Genomic DNA, 19,308 nt, shown 5'->3' with positions numbered 1-19,308 from the left:
TTAGTAGTAAATGTGCTACAATGGTATAGACTTTATTATTATTATTATTATTATTATTATTCATCCCAGATTATGATTTATTTCATGACTCTACAGAATAGTTATCAGAAATGAATATACATGTTTCAAAACACATTCAAATAACAGCTAAACTAAATAATCAAGGTTTATATACAAAAATATGGGGTGATGTTTCATATTCAGACATCTCGATTTCTGTCCAAAGACTTTACCTAAACTGTAGAGTTAAAAAAAAAAAGAAGAATTAAACAGCAAATTCAACATGAATGCAGTAATATCATTGCCGTTGTTAAAAGTCTAGCAGGTTTGCAGAATCATGTACCTTGTTTTTAAGAAGGCTGCCAGACTTTTGAAAGATGGAAGGTTTTTTAGCTGGTAGGTTTTTAGGAGGCTCGGGTTTGGGTGGTTCAGGCAGTTGCGGCTCAGGCATGACTGAAGGTAAAACGCTGACAAACCCATCAAAGTCTCTCTCTACAGTCTGATCCAGAGGAACTCCAGCCAAATCGTAGTGCTTTTTTCTGAGCTCACCCAGCCGCTGGCGTTCGTTGGACAACTGGTTTTCCAGTTCCAACACTTTCACCTACACAAATCCACATTATTGGCATGTCTAAGTGAATATGTTTGCTCTGTTATGCATTTAAAAAATGCAAGCTCTTGGAATGCAGTCCAAAATTACCCTTGAAGGAATTACCTGAGATTCCATTTCCTCTGTCTTCAGCTTGATCAGGGACATGCCAGAGAAATCCATTGGATCTGTGGGGTGCCATTACATAACGTCAATCTAACATTGCATTTAAAAATTGACTTTACTTGCTCTTCACTACTGTAATATTTAATTTACTAGAATGGATTAAAATGTCTTTCTTGTATTCACCAGAAATTCAAAACTCTTTTATAGCTTTTTTGTTTCCAGCCTATTCATCTCGATGGCTTGGCCCAGGGTACATCTGTAAAAACATTCATACCGACTTTGAAATTCATTTAATACTGCAAAGATCTAGAACTCACCCTTATCTTCGATTTGCATCTGTCCAGCTTTTGTTGAAGTCACAACGACTGCAGCCATATCATTTACATGTCGGGAGGCTTGCAGCAGTGTATTAAGTTTCTTATTACTTCGCTCTGCCTTCACCTGCAGTAACAGAACAAGTGTGTTTAACAGTAACAAAACCAACAGTAAAACCTTTGAAGAATCTTTGACGATATATTATCTGAATCAGAAGATGCTTGCACATACAAGGAATTTGTTTTAGTGTCATACGCTTCCAGTACACAGAGATAACAACACCACAGACAATAAAAGCGGATGACTTGAATAGAGGGATCCAGAGTGATTTTCTGAGCCCTTTTCCTCATTCTGAATATATCCAGTTCTTGAATGGTGGGCAGGGGAACACCAATAATCATTTCAGCAGTCCAAAACGTTCTTTGATGTCTTCTGATGTCTGATTTTGTAGCTGAGCCAAACCAGACAGTTATCGATGTGCACAGAACAGACTCAATGACGGCTGAGTAGAACTGTTTCAGCAGCTCCTGTGGCAGGTTAAACTTCCTCAACTGCTTAAGGAAGTACATCCTTTGTTGGGCCTTTTTTACAATGGTGTTGATGTGAGTGTCCCACCTCAGGTCCTGGGAGATGGTGGAGCCCGGGAACTTGAATGCCTTCACTGCAGCCACAGTGCTGTCCATGACAGTGAGTGTGAGGAGTGCAGGGGTTTTTCTCCACGATCATCTACACTGTTTTGAGCGTATTGAGCTCCAAGTCGTTGTGACTGCACCAGAGAACCAGCTCTTTAACCTCCTCTGTCTGGATGCAGACTCGTCTCTGTCTTTTATGAGACCGACGACTATAGTGTCGTCTGCAAACTTCAGAAGCTTGACAGAGGGGTCATTAGAGGTGCAGATGCTGGTGTGCAGTGAGAAGAGCAGTGGGAAGAGAACACAACCTTGAGGGGCGCCAGTTTTGATGGAGCGGCTGTTTGACATGAATTTCCCCAGTGTCACTAGCTGCTGCGTATTTGTCAGAAGGCTGGTGATCCACTGACAGATAAAGCTAGGAACAGAGAGCTTGGTTAGTTTGGTCTAGAGGAGTGTTGGAATGATTGTGTTAAAGGCCGAACTAAAGTCTACAAACAGGATCCTCGCATAAGTCCCTGATTTATCCAGGTGTTGCAGGACGTAATGCAGTCCCAAGTTTACTGGATCATCCATGGAACCCTTTGCTCGATAAGCAAACTGCAATAAGTACCCCAGTAAGGGGCGGGTGAAGTCTTTCAGATAAGCCAGAACCAGTTTTTCTTGACAACAGACATCAATGCCACAGGTCTGTACTTGTACCACAAGTCCTGTTATCTTGTGTTTCTTTGGGACAGGGATGATGGTTGAGCGTCCAGTGACCTGTTGAAGATCTGTGTGAAGATGTGGGCCAGCTGGTCAGCACAGGTTTTCAGACAGGCTGTTGTCACTCTGTCTGGGCCTGGAGCCTTTCTTCTTTTGTTCTTTCTGAAGACCTGGCACACAAAATCTTCACTGATCTACAGCGCAGGAGAGGCCTGACGAAGATGTCTGATTTTTTCTGTAACCCACAGCTTATCATTGTTGAATGTTAGATTACTTCTGTTAGGGATGCGCATGTCCTCACAGAAACTGATATATGAAGTATATATACTGTATATACTATACTATATATGTATATACCGTACAACAAAATATAATGGGAATTTTTGTTCTTTTTACCTTAGAGGCAGCTACGAGCTGGGCAGTGCTGGCAGCGATCTCATGGGAGCACACGATCAGTTCCTCATATTTGCCTCGGTCTGTCACTACTTTGTCAGCAGAATCACTAAATAATGAGAATGTAGTTACACGGTTGTGACTAATCATTTGTTCACATGTTCAAATCTCTAGCGAAAAAGCATAGGAGTTGGATTTAGCTGCGAGTCCAGCGAGTCCATGGCTTGGAGACTCATTCCCCTGTTACCAAAACACATCTTTATATGTCTGACACAAACACGCTCATCTACTCAACACTAGCGAGAAAAACACCAAAAAATCTAGCAAAAAATATGTAAGAGAAGCAACACACACTGTGTCAAATAATGGCCAAAGACTTGTTGACATTTAGTTTTGTCAAGGGCACACGTTTTTGTTTACAAAAATATTCCATTTATTTCTTTTCATATCTAGCAATTATAAATGAAGCTTGAATGCACTTACACCATCTGTGTGGCTCCCCATCCTACAGCCTTGGAGGCAGAGATGAGGCCCTCAGTCCAGCAGGAATTCTTGGCATAGAAATCTTTCATAGAACCAGATCCCTGTAAAGCACAGACAATATTGAGGAATTTCTACAAAATTCTTACTGTCAATTTGATTCCTTCTCTCATTTTGTCCCTAATCTTACCCGACCGCTTTCCACAATGTCCTTCTGTAAATCCGTGGCTGCTGTGACCAACATGTGTATGGCCTGTGGGCAAACATGCACGGTGCATGAGGACCTGAAATTTACTTAATACCTCTAATATCAGGTGAGCTAAATGAGGGAGAATTATAAACCCTGCAATAATGTGGCCATGTTTTAGTTCAGAAGACTTACTTTCATCAAATCAGAGCAGGAACCAAGGATGCTGAGGGGAAAATGCAAAAAATAACTGAATGTTGGACTGAAACAAAACACTTAAACAAAAACGTAATTGACTGACTTTTGCTGGATGAACTGAATGAATCCCAAACTAACCTTTGGTTAACTTCCAGTTTTAAACCAGAGGTATCTCTTCTTGCTTGGCTCAATATTTCCTGTTGAAAAAAACAAAAACAAAGCCATAGGTAAACAAAAAGTATACCGTGGCCATGGAAAATAATAATTTTTTATGGCGGTCATTACTGGGATACTTCTAACGGAGTCAGCCATTACATTCAACCCTTACACTCTCAGCTTATTTTTAGTAATTCATATATAAAAAAAAAAAACTAGACTGAAATGTAATGAGCGAACTATTTTCACATCATGTAGTTATGACTAATCCTCCTCTGATGTCTAGGACTGCTCTTACGTCCATCCTCAGAACTGCGTCCTCGATAGCAGTGGAGGTGGCAGCCATCTCTTTATCTACCATGTCTGCCAGCTCTGCTTTTTGAACGTCTGCGTCATTTCGTCGTAAATCCTGCAGAGAGCAATCCGTCATAAGTCCAGTTTAATACTTTATAAAGATTCTTTACAAGATCTCAGCAAAACATAAAAAGCAGACAGTTACACCACATGGCATATCAATTCAAGTCAGCCATTACATGACATTATAGACCTTATGGTTGATGGTAAAAGAGCTGCCTACTTCTACAAAGATTAAACACGAGTTTGTATCTACTTGGCACCAGTTTTACATTAATCCATACAAACACAGACACTCACAGTGGCTTGGTTGAGGATACGCTGGACCGTGTAGCGGATGGCGGTCGGGTCAGCTCCCTGCAGTGTGGCCTTCAGCTTGAGCTCTTTAAGGAACTGCAGACAGTGAGTAGCACAGTCTCTGCAGTTATCTGTCAGTCCTAAAACACAGGTGGAATAAGAAGGATAAAAACAATAAAATATCTGTATCTAATATACAAAGGATTCTAAGACTAGACCTGAATCAACTCCACATAAAGGCCAATCAGTAAAGCGAATGATTTACTGTATATCAGTATTTATGTGGTGAAATTTAATCATGATCAGAGGTGGGTTGATAAAATGACCTGAGTGTAGTTAAAAAATTTGAGGTTGCCAGATTTTTCGTGTGTAGAGATATGCGAGACCATACTGTATGTCTCAGTATTGTTTAAACCACTGGCATTAAACACAAGCATTTGCCTTTAAGAATAAAACTGGTGTTAAATGCATTTACATATTACAGTATAAATCTACACCTATAATTCATTAAAAGCTGCTTCGGGTCAATATCTGTAGTTATACCTGAATATTGAGGTATGAAATCCTCAATACACTATCATTTATACGGTTATCATCCAAGCTTTTAGCTGCAACACCTTCCACTAAAGTCTTAAGAGCTGAATGCTTTACTGGCTTCATTTAGGATTCTGTGTTCTTACTGTCAGCTTGGTCAGTGGGTGCAGAGTGGGACGTGGCAGCGCCGTTAACAATAGTGTCCGCTGCAAGGTGGGAAAACTGAGTCACAGATCTCAACAGCCCACTGGCATCTGGAAGGAAAGGAAAATCACACTGCTGAGTCATTTACTGAATATTTTGCACAAAGCGCATTGAAAAAGTTCTGACATCTGAAACCTCACCATCCAGATTTCTTAAGTATCCAGCATGACTTTGCTGCATCTTGTCAATGGACACCAGAGTGGTCTCGGCCCGATTGATCAAATACTCTGGTATCAAAAGAGGAATATTCTTAGGAGAGAGCATCTATTTTTACAGTTAATTGATAATATTGATGCTTGCTCAAGAGACATACCAGGAGTACAGACACAGCGCACATGCATAGGGTCATCCACTTTGGCCAGGGCGTCTAATATGATGCCCTCTGACTCCACCACAGCACACTGCAATAAGCAAAACTGCTCCTCCTGCAGCTTTTGTTGGAGCTCCGACTCCCGGCTCACCTGAACACACACACACACCAGTCGAATTTCTAAATGAAGCATTTGTCATTTCTGATATAAATGTATTTTAAGACAGAAAGAGCATAAACATTTTTTCCATTCACATGTCTGAATTGCAAGCTATACATTTTCAGTAACTGACCCACACCAGGCATGTCTTGTAGGATCCAGCTGGAGGAAATTAGCTAAAGCTATCCCAATACTGTGAATGACAGGTTATCATTGAAATCATGTCTATTACTATAAGTAGATCTTTACTCCACCTGCGCAATAATAAGAACACTTTTTTTTACTGAATACTGTTCAGTAATGCTTGACCTTGGCATGTAGTTGGCTCTGTAAGGAGCTCATCTCTCTTTGGTTCTTGTCTCTCTCCTGCTGCAGCATGGTTTGGTGCAGTTCAGCAGCCTGGCGCAGGTTAGCAAGCTCGGCCTCCTGCTCTTTCAGAGAACGCATCAGTGTTTCCTTTTGAGCCTGAAGCCCAACCAACATGGTGTTCATCTCATGTCCAGCCTAAACCCCACGAAACCAAAAGTAAGACCTTTTCGAACAGCAGAATAATCAAATTGCTTAATTTCAGAAAAAAATGAAGCCACTCTATACTATTCATCAACAGCGTGTTAAGTGTATGTATGTTAGATGAAAAACGGCTACCGTCTCCTTGCTGTATAGAGCACTTTGAGCGCTTGTCACTTCTGCTCTCCTTGCCTCCAGCTCTTGCTTTAGCTGAGCGATTTCCAGATGCTGTTCCTGCTCCCGCTGCAGCTGTAGATACATGAACGAATACACAATTAAATCACACGCTTCATCACAATGTGCTAAGCAGACAGTGAGAGTGCACACATTTATATCATACAAGAACAACTGCATTTTTCAGTACTTTTAGGATGAGTGGAGTAACACGTTTAACATATGAAGGGAAAAAATCCAGATTGTACTTGATTAAATGTTGAGTCAATAACTAAGAAATATTATATGTGTGTATATTTATGACCTTGTTTACCTTTTCCTGGAGTTGTCTGTTCAGGGAGTCAATCTCCCTCTGGTATTTGTCTCGTTCCTGCTGCAGCGTGGTCTGGTGTAGCTGAGCTGCCTGGCGCAGTTTAGCAAGCTCGGCTTCCTGCTCTTTTAGTAAACGCATCAGTTTTTCCTTCTCAGCCTGAAGCCCCACCAACACACTGCTTAGCTGATCTCCTGACTAGAACACACACGAATCTGTGATAATGCAGTGAACAATATACGACATATAATGTGCGATGTAAGGAAATACCCACCGCCTCTTTACTCTGTAGTGCACTCTGCGCACTTAGTGCCTCTGCTCTTTTCAACTCCAGCTCTCTCTTCAGTTTGTCCAACTCCACCTGCTGCTCCTGCTCTCGACTCACCTGTAGACACGCACATGCTGATTCCCTTTTTCCTTCTTCAGAAATCATTTGGCTTATTCTTTTAGCCTGTTATTTAAGTGTATATTAGCTGGCTTGAGACTTTTGTTCCTTTTCTTTTACTCAATCATAAAACGGCAGCCTTTCACTCACTGGGTAATTAGTAAAATTTGTATTACACCGTTAAAGTACATGCATGAGGCTGGGAACATTTTTATAATATTGACAGCACGTGGAATCAGTATTATATTTTGTTACATCTTGCGGACTATGACATATTTCAGTGCTTCGCTCACTTTTTCCTCTAGTTGGCTCTGTAAAGAGCTCATCTCTCTCTGGTTCTTGTCTCTCTCTTGCTGCAGCATGGTTTGGTTCAGCTGAGTGCTCTGGCGCAGGCTAGCAAGCTCGACCTCCTGCTCTTTCAGAGAACGCATCAGGGTTTCCTTCTCAGTCTGTAGCCCCACCAACACACTGCTCAACTGATCCCCAGTCTATCACACACGCATGTACACAATGTTATGAGATTATAATGCAAAAAATGAATATAGTGTTTAAAAATCCATATCTACAGGCACACCGACACCAACCTTTTCTTTGCTGTGGAGCGCAGTCTGAACATTTGTAATTTCAGCCTTGCTGGTCTGCAGCTCTTGCTTCATTTGGATAATTTCTGCCTTCTGTGCTTCAAGCTAAATATTATATTAAAGTTGCGTAAATATACTATAGTGCTAACGAACATTAGATAAATCAGTCAACAATTCATACATAATAAATGAACTATGGATTTGCACTGTAAAAAAAAAATACACTGTAACTGGCAAACATGTACATTGTACATATTATGTGCACTGACTGCATGTTGTGGATTCAAATATAAAACATCAGATTTCAAACTTGAAAAAGCTAGCTAACAGCTAGATCAACCTTCAGAGTGTTGTCCTGTTTGAACCTCTGCAGTTCTTCTGCGATCTGCTGCTTGGCACTGACCAGCTCCTCCTGGGCTTGCTGAGTGCTGGCCAGCTGTTTCACCATCTCTGTATTCTGACACACAAAACAGTGTTACACACAGAGTGGAAACCCTGGTTGCAATTCAGTTGTTATGAAGTGATTATAGATGTAAGATGGAGCACCTTTCTCATGAGATCAGCGTGTCTGGTGACCAGCTCGGCATGCTTTTCTTTAAGCCGAGTGAAATGCATCTGGGCAGTTTGAACTCGGCCTACAATGCAGATGTTTCAGTGAATCATTGGTGTATAACTGAATAAACACTAGATAGATAGACAGACAGACAGACAGACAGACAGACAGATAGATAGATAGATAGATAGACAGAAGATGACTCACTGTCATCTACAGAGGCCTGCATGCTTGCAGCGACTGCTGTCTGTGCCTTTAATGCCTCCAACTCCATGCGCAGCTGCTCGTTCTCCACCATGGCCATCTGTTTGTGAGTGCGCTGGTCTTCCAGCTCTGCTTCTAACTTATTCACTTGGTCCTTCAGGTGGATGACGGCACGTTGGGCCTGCACGCAGCGGTGAATAAATGAATCCAATACCAACCTCACTCACTAGCAAACTCCAATGCACTTTACTATGTGCTTTGGCATAGTGCATATTCTGTACATCTGTTATTTTACCTCAGCTTTAAACATCTTCACCTCAGGTTTCAGTGCTTCGAGCTCCTTCCTCATAGAGTCAGCCTCTGTCTCCCTTAAAATGTACAGAGAATCGTAATCATGCTCCAAATCTGAAATATTTTACTTAAAAGGAAGCCTGCTGAATAACGACAATGCTTGGTCCATTACCTTTGGACTGGTATATCGTTTGTTGGGTCGTAGTTGTTTAAAGAATAGAACTGTTCAGAGAAATGTGAGATATGGAGTTATTCACTGTCATGGAAGATCACATTCAAAATCTTAGCTATGTCAACATTAACATACCATTGGATATCCTTCACCAGCTTCTACCTGACTCTCTGTATCATCATCCCCAGGAAACTGATTACGAACCACCACTGGCTTGACATAATCAGCCATTGAAGCTGCACGTAAGAAGTTTGGAGGGGACTGTGCATACAAAATTGTGTGCGTTAGATAGTATTTATGTGTAAACATTATACATTCATGATAAAGCTGTGCATTGTACAACAAGCTCCAAAGGTCGGAGTCTACCGTTTATACCACAGTACTGCATGGTGCTGAAGCGTAAATAAATCTGAATAAATTCGTTTGATAAAAGCAAAAAAACGACTGATCTTGGACTGTACTATTAGCTCATACATAAATTTCTAATATGTAGTCTTTATGGAATCTTACATCAGGAAAATCAGGGATCTGGATGATGGTTTTAAAGAACTCCATGCTCCTGGCTTTCTCAAAGAACTGGGAAAGACTGAAGGGGGAAAGATAAGAAGCAAATTCTACATTAAGTTCAACAAGCTTCTGATTGTACAAAGAACAAAGCTAGATGAGAGTGAAAACGGTGCTTGCCTGTTAAACTGATCACGGAATCGCTCACGATGGCCCAACAAAGCATCGATGGGTATTCCTTTAACACCCCAAACACATAGATCAGTACATGGAAATGTCACAGAATGTGTTCTTTTATTAACACCACTGACTTAATGGTGTGATCTTGGACAGCGGAGAGTAAATCGGTGTGTTGCAAAAGTATTTGCACCCATTTACCCTTATACAAATATCATCATCTAACTGCAGTAAAACTAAGAAACAAAAAAGGTGGACCGCTTATGGAAAATAAAGTCAACTCACGGCTGTGTAGCTTGAACAAAAGCTTGACGAGGAAGTGATAGAGAGGGCTGCAGTCTTGGATGAGCAGGACCAATGGAGCTAAGCGGCATTGACCAACGGCGGTCGTCGAGCTCGTATTGTTGGATTCCAGCTGTCTGAAAACTGCACAGAAACATCAAAACATGCCATATTAAGCATTTTAGCCACACTTGCTATTAGCCTTATTAATGTGATTATTCTACTGGCATGAGAGGTCGGAATCGACTAGTTTACCTGTTTCCTGTAAGACAAGTGCAGCATCCATATAATCTTGCACTTCACCTGTGATTTCAAACCTGAACAAACACACACAAAAAAAAAATCATTTTGTTTCCTTCAAATCGCATTTGTTAGGAGAATTTTGAATGACATCAGAACAGATACAAAGACTCACACTTCGTTTATATCGACTGCGATAGCCCTCTCAAGGGCCTCGTCAGGAGATTCAAGGTTTGGTGGAATTGTTATTCGCTGTTAGGGAAATATGAACAATTTCTAAAGCGAGTATATGTAAAGGTTACTACATTTGGGGCAAGAAACACTTCTACCATTTAGAACAATTATATACAAGTTATTATTTTTCCAAACTTGTTTGTAGCAGTTTAACTCACTTTACAATGGAAGTCAATTTTGATGCACAGGAACTTCGCATACAGAGCAACAATATGCCCATATCGATCATGGAGGCTTCCCTACACAATGCAGGACAAAATCTCAACCAGGTGACCACTCAAACAGTAATAAACATTAAAACATTTCCATTTAACAAAACCAAAAGCACTATAAATATTCAACAGTTAGTTGGTATTTTTTATTCACTTACCCATAAAGTTCCCATTTGCTTAATATTTGGGACATGTCCTCGGCTATCTCGCAGCGTCTGAAAGTTGCGGCAAAATAAATGAGGTTATGATATAACCATGAGTTCACATCTGGTGGTAGCGAACAGCAAAACTGTTCAATTGTTGACTCTGAAATGGCACAGTTTACAGATGTCCTACTCTATTTTTGGTGCAAAATCCAAAAGTACTCTAGGGAAAAATTAAGTAAGGAGATGACATATCCACCGATCAGGTTTAACATTATGACCACTGACAGGTGGAGTGAACAACACTGATTATCTCTTCATCATGGTACCTGATAGTGGGTGGGATATATTAGTCAGCAAGTGAACATATTGTCCTCAGAGTTGATGTGGTAGAATCTGGAAGAATGGGCAAGCATAAGGATTTGAGCGAGTTTGACAACGGCCGACTGGGTCAGGACTCCACCAGCGTTATAATGTGCCCTGCCATAATAGAAATATGGTTCAGGAATGTATTATTTAGCACAACGAGTTTAAGGTGTTGATTTGGCCTCCAAATTCCCCAGATCTGTGGGATGCGCTGAACAAACATGTCCAATCCATGGATGAACCTCACAAATTACAGAACGTAAATAATCTGCTGCTAACAGCTTGGTGCCAGATACCATAGTATACCTTCAGAGGTCTAGTGGAGTCCATGCCTCGATGGGTCAGAGCTGTTTTAGCAGCAGAAGTGGGACCAACACAATATTAAGAAGGTGGTCATAATGTTATGCCTGATCGGTGTACATCAACAGCAGCTGTGCAGATACTAAATCACTTTAAATGAACCACCACTCTTTATCCATAGCTTATCACAACAGTCATACACTGTCACACATCTCTGGTATTTTCATATCTGGTTTTGTGTTGGTTAAGTTAGCAGGACTTACATTAGGATGGCCATCACGTAGGAGTTTATGCAGCATATGGCAGAACTTCCAGCTGAGGATGGCATTGCTGGCCAGAGGCAAATTCACAGCATGGGACCAGAAAGTAACGGCTCCACTTTCCCAATGTGTTCCCAACAAGATATCTACAGTAATGTTGAGGAAAGACCACGCTGACAGGAAAACACCAGAACTCATCGTTTCCTTGGCTTTTAACCATGTTCCTTAAACTTTTTCTTTAATCCAGCTAAACTCAGATCCTCCGACACCGAGCACATCATAGTCTCGTGTAGCACAAACATGAAAGGAGCCACGCTTCTAGGTTACCCAACATGGTGCAAATTACACTTTAAACTTTTTCGACTTCTAAACATTACATGTCCAAAGTTTGTATGACAATAAAGAAAGAAATATTGAGTAACAGACAACTTTCAAGAAAAAAAGCTTAACAAAGTCTGCTGGGTTTTTGGGGAAAAAGAAAAAGTGTACAGTCTTCAGAAGAACAGATTCATTTCTTTACCTTAGATTGATGATATACAAAGGATTGTGACACCAAATGTTGACTTTTACGCTTTATATTTTTTATGTAAAAGTGTTTTTGTTATTTTTAAAGGCATCACTACATTACAGTATTTGTCTGCACATGCCTAAGGCTCTTACACAGAACTGTGCATGATTACTTCCCTGTGTTACACCATTAAAGAGAGAATATTAAAGAGAATGGAAAACAAGGCACTGAAAGATACTGCGTCCATATTTCTCTTTTATAGGAGCCTCGGTGGTGGTTATGCACTTTGAAATGCTCTGCAGCTGTAAAGGAGAAACGAGCATTAGATTGATTTTAAATGAAGTAATATACAGTAGGGAATATATTTCAAGTAGGACTGCACATTTACCTGAAGTTTGACAAACTGTTCTTTTTCCGCAGCCAGAGCCTTCTCAGATTTGTCTTTAGTCTTTTCACTTTTATCTTTAGACATTTTTTCAGTCCTGTTTGAATTGCAACAAAGTCGACTGGTCAGAAACCATTTATGATTTTGGCTCCGTCCTGATTGAATATGTAAGAATTAGGAAGCATTTTTGGTCTTCATGCACCAGGCATTCAACCACCTTTAGTATGTCTAAGATTTCATCTCTGGCAAAGATGACGTGTCTGTTTTAATATATTACTTTTGTTCTTCAATATTGAGAATTAAAATTATTCAAGAGCAAGAGACTTATCATCATCATCATCATTATGTAAACAAAAGCAGTCATATATTTTACAGCCATGTTTTTTTTTTAATATAAAAATTAGGGATGATGTTAAAACAATTTTGAACACAGAATATTAAATTCTCAAACTTAATGCATATACAACATGATTTTTAGTAAAAATACCTTTACTGATGTTCCCAAATCCCTGAGAGAGTTAATGTAACGTAACGTAAACTGATGTTTTAAAATATCCGAAGAGGTCGATTTAAATAGTCCACCTCACGCAGACACAAGTGAAAAGACACAGTGTGAAATAGTCAAAATCTACACAGGAGAGTTCATCCTTGTGAAAAACAGGTCTGATTACAATGCGACAGGAATGACGAAACAAGGTGCACAATCCAAGCCATCTTGTAGGACAGGTTTCACAGTTTATAAATGGGTACTTGATAGGTTTGACACTTAATGGGTAGTTGGTCCACAGGACAAAGCACCATGTTTAATGTTTTTTCCAAGTTTTTAAGAAGTAATGTTAAGAATTCTCTAGTCAACATATTTGTAGCCATCACTCTTTAGTTGCCTTAGAACTTTTTATTTACATTAAAATGAATTGAAAATATGGAGGAATGGCTACGTCCACAGGAAGAACCGTTAATGTCCAAGTACGTCTAGTCACAGATCTCTTGATCGTATTCCTTGGTTTTCTGTGAACTGGCGATACTGTGAAGTAGAGAGTCATCCTAATGAGAAATGAAAAACATTTTTTGTTCAAGTTACACAAGTTACTCAGTTGAACTGCACAAGAAGAACACAAGAAAACAAAAGATATACCCTTCTTGTTTGTATTTCTTCTTGGTTCTTATTGGGCGACGGGATCTGCTCAAGAGTCTCTGTATTGGTATGACTATCGTTGAGGCTGCAGACAGAGTCACAGCGTGAAGTGGAACTCAGGACGCTGGGTTGTGTTGGAGGGCTTTGGGAACGGTTTAGAGGTTTTCCAGAACAGAGTTCCAGACTGGCCACCATTTGCTGTGACTCCGCCAGCAAGCGCTTCAAGCGACATGTGGATGAGGTGAATGCCTCCTGATGCTGGAAGAAACGTACTATCTTTCAGTCCATGGCCGAGCAAAATTCTCAGACATTTAACATGTACACTCACACCTAGGGGCAATCGGTCTTACACAATCCCTCTACGGAGTTACTGGTACTCCAGTAACTGTTTGGGTGGTAATGTTCTACCTGTTTGCTGAGTACTGCATCCTCTACAAGTCCAGGACTCGTCGTGCTCCTCCGTGGTGTGGGTGTTGAACAGTCCGTGTACACACAAGTCACATCTCCTGGACTGGATGAAAGCTTAAATCTTAGAAACATTCTCAGACAGAAGGCTTAACACAGCAGGAATACTCTAGAACATAAATTACACTATACTTTCAAAATCTACTCTGCAGCATGTTTCTCACTAGTAATGCTTATTTTGGTTGATTTGAGCAGTCTGACTGCTGTCCTAGCACTCGGTCCTCCATCTCTGCACTGTGGTTAATGATGGCTAGGAGGTCCACCCCAGGTCCAGCACTACAGCAATCTACTGCCTTATTCTCTGCTGGATCAGAACTACATTGGCAACAGTGGAGTAACATGGGAGCTAGCTAAGCTAAAATCCCATCACTGCCACTGCCTGGAGAGTCATAGCTCTGCACTTTGCTTCTCCACATCGCAGCCAACGTTCTGAACGTGTGTGTGTACTGTTGATGTAGTAGCGGTGATTGTGTGATTCTCCCTTTGTTCAGATATGACTAGGCTTTCGCTAGGGCACTATCCTATAGACTCTTGAATCTTTGTCTCCTGAAGGTCACAATGTTCACATGCACAACTTGCCACTGCTACAGTCTCTTCACTAAAACCACAAACATGTTTAGATTGAAGCTTAGATTTTTTTTTTTTTTAAATTGAATGATTTTCACTTGCCTCACAAGTGACCTTTGACTTTCATACTTCATTAGTGCCTCTCTGGTGGTCTCTAGGTTGAGCTTCAAGAGCTGTAGGTCATTCTGTTGGTGCTCACACACCTGTGACATCACACACACACACACACTTTTACTCTCTTATCTTATGACTCCATCACGTCTATTCTTGTCAGACATGTGATGAGATCAAGCTCATGGCCAATTCTGAGGCCAATTCAGCCTCCTGAGGAGAAATGGAAGAATTACTCAGGGAATGTTGAAAAACCAGATGACAACTTAGAAGCAAGTAAAAAGGGGAGGGCAGTGACATTTTAAGAAACTGATAACTGACAGTAATAGTGAAAAATGTGAGAGGGTGTTTGGGGTGGAGCTACTGGAAACCATACATGATCTAATATCAGAATACAGGTGGGAAATACCTGTCGCAGGCAGAGAAGCTCAGACTCTGTGCGCTCTTGTTTGGAACGTGCGAGTGCGAGTAACTCTTCCTTCCAGCATTCACTTTCATCTAAGCAACACACAGTGTGGCAAAGCATGAACAACCCAAGAAGCTTAAAAGGAAACTACAGCAACATCAGGATTAGCAGATCGTGACCTACTTAGCATACAAACGGTATCATTTGAATAAATGAAACTTGCTTTGCTTGGTTATGTAAATGACAAGAAACCGAGCTCACAGGAAAGGCACAGACATACGACAGCTCATGAATAACTCCAGAATGTAATGTGAGCGTACTGAGAACACAGCACAGTATGCGCTATGTTATGCGGTTAAATGGAGAAACTACTCATGACATTTTACTCAAGGACCTTAGTTTTATTTCTACGTCATTCTACCTGCGAGAGACAGTTCTTTCCGGAGCAGCTGGTTCTCTTGTCTAAGCCGAATGAGCTCCTCTCTCTGACTGTTGTTCTCTAGAGTCTTCTCTTGAAGCTCATCTGGGGGAAAAGATGTTGTTTTAATTAAATTCTATCGTATTATACGTTTCAACACCATAGGTTTCCGGACATAACATTAATATTAACAGATTACGGCCCTCAGTTCAGGAGGTGAAGTGTGCCATCATCTCCTGAAACGAATATTTTTCTTAGACAGACTTGGACAGTATGACCTTTTGTACATCATGTATGTATGTAACATGGTGTAACCCAGCACTTCTCTAATTTGGCTGATGGGTATAAGAAGGGCACATTTGTCCAACTCTGATACTAGTTGGTCTATATTACCAACCCATGAGCTCAGTTCTTCTGTGAAAAACACCTGACAGAACGCGTACTACACCTGCATGAAAGAAAATTCATTTGCTGAACCAGAAGGTGGCAGCAGTATTTAGATTTATAGCAATACTACAAGCTGGAACTGAAATGATCTTAATTGGGATTTATTTTAACATTATATATCAAGCAGATAATATGTCTAAGATTTAAAGGTTGCAAAATATAAGCTATTTGTTGGTTGAATAAAGTAATTCACACTAATGAGTAAGTACTTGATAAGACCAACTTTACCATAGTTACAAAGGAAAAGTCTTTCACAATAGGCCATTTGAATACTTTTACCAGACAAGCAAAATCTAGATGCTTTTTATAACGTTTTTACCTTTTAGTTGAGCATTTTGATGTCTGGCCTCTCTGAGGCGGCGTCTGTATTCCTCCGTTTCTTGTAACGTTTTTCTCTCACGAACCTGGCACTCTTTTAGTGATGACTCTGATTCCCGTAGCCGTTCAGCTAGGCCTAATATGTGATTTGTGGCTTCCGTCATATCTTTGTCCTGAGTAAATGTAAATGTAAATAAGTAAGTAAGTAAATATATATATATATATATATATATATATATATATATATATATATATATATATATATATATATATATATTCACATACACACACACATGGAAAGAATTTGCAAAAATACTCAGCAGCCCACAGTAGATTGACAGAGAACAAGAAGAAGCTGAGCTACCTTCAGTTTGAGCATAGAACTAAGCTCTTCCTCATGAACCTGAAGCTGGCCAAGCTGGGATGAGAGAGTCAGGATGCTCGAGTTCAGACACTGATTCCTCTCCTGTTAAAAGTCATTAGTATTTTATATCTAAACATTTGAACACACACATAAGCATTTTAAATCTTTATAAAATTCTATCTTTATAAAACTCTATAAGTACTATATCTCTATTATAAGTAAACATCTGTATGACATGGTCCTGAATAATGTAACTAAACTGCTTGATTGACAGGAAACATTTACTTCCAGGTCTTGGTGTTGTTGGCTGCTGTGCTGTTGTCTCTGGCTGAGCTCTTGCATCTGCTGCTGCATGCTGCTGAGCTCCCTGCGGCTGTCCTGTTCTCGTACCTCCGCCGTCTTTAAACGCTTGCTAATGGCTCGGATCACCTCGTTGCGTTTCTGCAGCTCATCTACATAGACAGAAACCACACAGATTTTGTCTGAAACAATCAAAATGCACCCTTTTACTTTTAATTAAATTTTTTTTATTGTATATACTAGAGAATAAATGAAAATCCAAATTCATTATATTAATAGGGTATTTCAGGGCTTCACTAGCTAGTTCAAGCTATCTATCTTTTCAATTTAATTTTTTTTTTATAATCAGTAACCTCTTTATTTTGGTCAGGTTTGATCCATGGAATTATCTCTCGCCTGCAATTGCTTTAAATATCTTATATTTAAATATCAGTAAAATAAGCCTTACACACCCATGATACACGAGTGCTTACAATAAAAAGAAAGGTCCAGCAAGCTGCTGTACCTTCAAGGCGTGCACTCCTCTGCTCCAGCGTCAGCACTCTCTGACGGTCCTGCTCCCAGGCCTGCAGCTGTCTGTGATGAGCACTAGCCATGCTGTTGAGTTCCTGCTCACGATCCTTCAGCTCTGCTATGAGGAGCTGCAGCTCCATGCGCTGCTTATGGATGGTTGTGATGTCCAGATTGTTTACTTGAGTCTAACAGTAACACGTGCAGGAAACCTTCAGTCCTATTTCAAATCAACGAATCCTAATTTATATAAAGCTCACATAGCTGGTAGTTTGCGTGCACCAAAAAACGTGTCTTACCTGAGACCCCTGTATAGCTGAGAGCAATGACTGCTGATTGGCAGAGTTACTAGAAATGCTCTTTGCAGTCTGTCTTGCTATGCTGCCTTCATCTGTGTGCTTAACAGTGGAAGATTCATTTCAAAATTCATTCATATGAGCGTCAACACATAGTTTTACATTATTACACTCATTAATATAATATATTATTATTTATACATTAACATCATACATACAAGGTACATAATCAAAGGTTACTAGTAAACATGTCGTTTAACAATAAAAAAAAAAAACATCTAAAATCAGTGAAATGGGAAAACTTTCTGTATCTGTGGTTAACATTTAAGAAAGGAGTCTCCAGATAAGACTATTATCTGGAGACTAACTATTAATATATAAAAATTATGATGCGTGACAATTATGATCAAAATTGTAATCGTTGGCTTACAGGAAGAATAAAACACTTCAGAATCTGATGGTGTTGAAAGTTCTGGTCACTTCACACCCCAAAAAGGTTTTATTCCTTACATTAACCTTAATATCTAATCAAATTACATCGATAGATTTACTGAACCTTCAGAAGACCTGCGTACCTTTTTTACAGGAGTGCTGTGCCAGGGGTCAAAAAGAAAACCTACAAAATGATGAAAAGTTTGATTAACATTCATTTACGTCCATCTGTCACAGAAACTCCTACTTTGGTATTAATTACCATTTGTAGACATCCAACTGTTCCCAAATCTTTTTGACTTAAAATGGTCTTTCCCTCCATCTTCATCCATTTTGGCTTCACAAGCTGGAATTATGGACTTGCACATGATCAGCTTCCTGTCATTATTTTCATTAGCAGTTTGTCATTTACATGGTCACAGTCACAAAAAGGTTCTGCACAAATTTGTCATTCGATAGTAGATAAATATTTAAGAGCAATCTAAGACTGTTAATAATATCCTGTTAAGAAAATATTAATAATCCAATTCAGACCTGTAGCAGCTGCATACTAATGATAACGAATAATATTCAAACCGTTACAGTTTAAATAAACGGATTTAAATATTCGAACCGTTACAGTTTAAATTAACGGTTTAAATATTTAAATAAACGGTTTAAATATTCAAACCGTTACAGCTTAATTAAACGGTTTAAATATTTAAACCGTTACAGTTTAAATATCGGTAGGAAAGTGGCTCATAAGTTAAACAATTAGACTGGAACAGGAAAAATGACATAAATATTTGGCTCAGTTGCATTCATTAAAAAGTTAGTTTGCTGTTTGAACCAACGGCATTTTTAAGACTTTTGAAATGTGTTGTTTTGACGAGAATAACTTGTGGCAATACTCCATATTGCCTTTTTAACAAAGCTTAATCATCAATAACAATAATACGTCTCGGATATTTACATTGTCCTGTTTATTTTTTGCATTTTGAAATATTTCTAAAAGCATTTGTGTTTTATTTCAAAATGAATTCAAAGCTAAAATAAGTTGTTTATATTTTAAATAATATGATCAGGCATATATTTAGACAGCCAATGTCGCTTGTTGCGCGTCTGCGTAGGAGGTAGT

General features: G+C 39.6%; 3 protein-coding genes across 4 annotated transcripts in view; 1 reads left to right on the top strand and 2 right to left on the bottom strand.

The window, feature by feature from the left end:
• Positions 1-44: 44 nt before the first annotated feature.
• On the bottom strand, positions 45-13,169 carry LOC132863013 (huntingtin-interacting protein 1-related protein). 2 transcript variants are annotated; one of them, XM_060895528.1, is made up of 37 exons: positions 12,910-13,169; positions 12,426-12,577; positions 12,276-12,339; positions 11,533-11,675; positions 10,619-10,675; positions 10,407-10,487; positions 10,190-10,266; positions 10,030-10,091; positions 9,778-9,918; positions 9,496-9,553; positions 9,322-9,397; positions 8,947-9,072; positions 8,812-8,861; positions 8,644-8,716; positions 8,352-8,529; positions 8,138-8,226; positions 7,932-8,048; positions 7,595-7,696; positions 7,304-7,498; positions 6,900-7,010; positions 6,629-6,823; positions 6,280-6,390; positions 5,944-6,138; positions 5,478-5,625; positions 5,305-5,391; positions 5,107-5,214; positions 4,430-4,566; positions 4,074-4,184; positions 3,758-3,816; positions 3,617-3,647; positions 3,425-3,487; positions 3,238-3,338; positions 2,758-2,863; positions 1,030-1,153; positions 713-774; positions 344-601; positions 45-238 (listed from the first exon to the last, which is right to left on the bottom strand). In XM_060895528.1, exons 2-37 carry the CDS (start codon positions 12,507-12,509, stop codon positions 230-232), a joined length of 3,789 nt encoding a protein of 1,262 aa, XP_060751511.1. In that variant the 5' UTR covers positions 12,510-12,577; positions 12,910-13,169; the 3' UTR covers positions 45-229. The 2 variants fall into 2 exon arrangements, with proteins under 2 accessions (XP_060751511.1, XP_060751509.1); XM_060895526.1 differs by having other exon boundaries at positions 12,426-12,519.
• Positions 13,170-13,297: 128 nt separating this feature from the next.
• Positions 13,298-19,172, bottom strand: ccdc62 (coiled-coil domain containing 62). The gene is made up of 13 exons (XM_060895529.1): positions 18,454-19,172; positions 18,335-18,375; positions 17,763-17,861; positions 17,459-17,651; positions 16,939-17,105; positions 16,654-16,755; positions 16,291-16,462; positions 15,528-15,629; positions 15,110-15,198; positions 14,692-14,792; positions 13,966-14,068; positions 13,558-13,815; positions 13,298-13,466 (listed from the first exon to the last, which is right to left on the bottom strand). Exons 1-13 carry the CDS (start codon positions 18,557-18,559, stop codon positions 13,395-13,397), a joined length of 1,605 nt encoding a protein of 534 aa, XP_060751512.1. The 5' UTR covers positions 18,560-19,172; the 3' UTR covers positions 13,298-13,394.
• A 125-nt stretch (positions 19,173-19,297) lies between these two features.
• Positions 19,298-19,308, top strand: part of denr (density-regulated protein) — a 3,575-nt gene continuing 3,564 nt past the window's right edge. The window contains exon 1 of the mRNA XM_060895530.1: positions 19,298-19,308. This exon is cut by the window's right edge and continues 151 nt beyond it. The gene's annotated coding sequence lies outside the window, so the exon portion shown is untranslated.

This window comes from Tachysurus vachellii, chromosome 20, assembly GCF_030014155.1.
Source record: "Tachysurus vachellii isolate PV-2020 chromosome 20, HZAU_Pvac_v1, whole genome shotgun sequence".
NCBI lineage: Eukaryota > Metazoa > Chordata > Actinopteri > Siluriformes > Bagridae > Tachysurus > Tachysurus vachellii.
The sequence above is the reverse complement of the archived record's forward strand: the minus strand, read 5'-3'. Positions and strand labels throughout refer to the sequence as shown.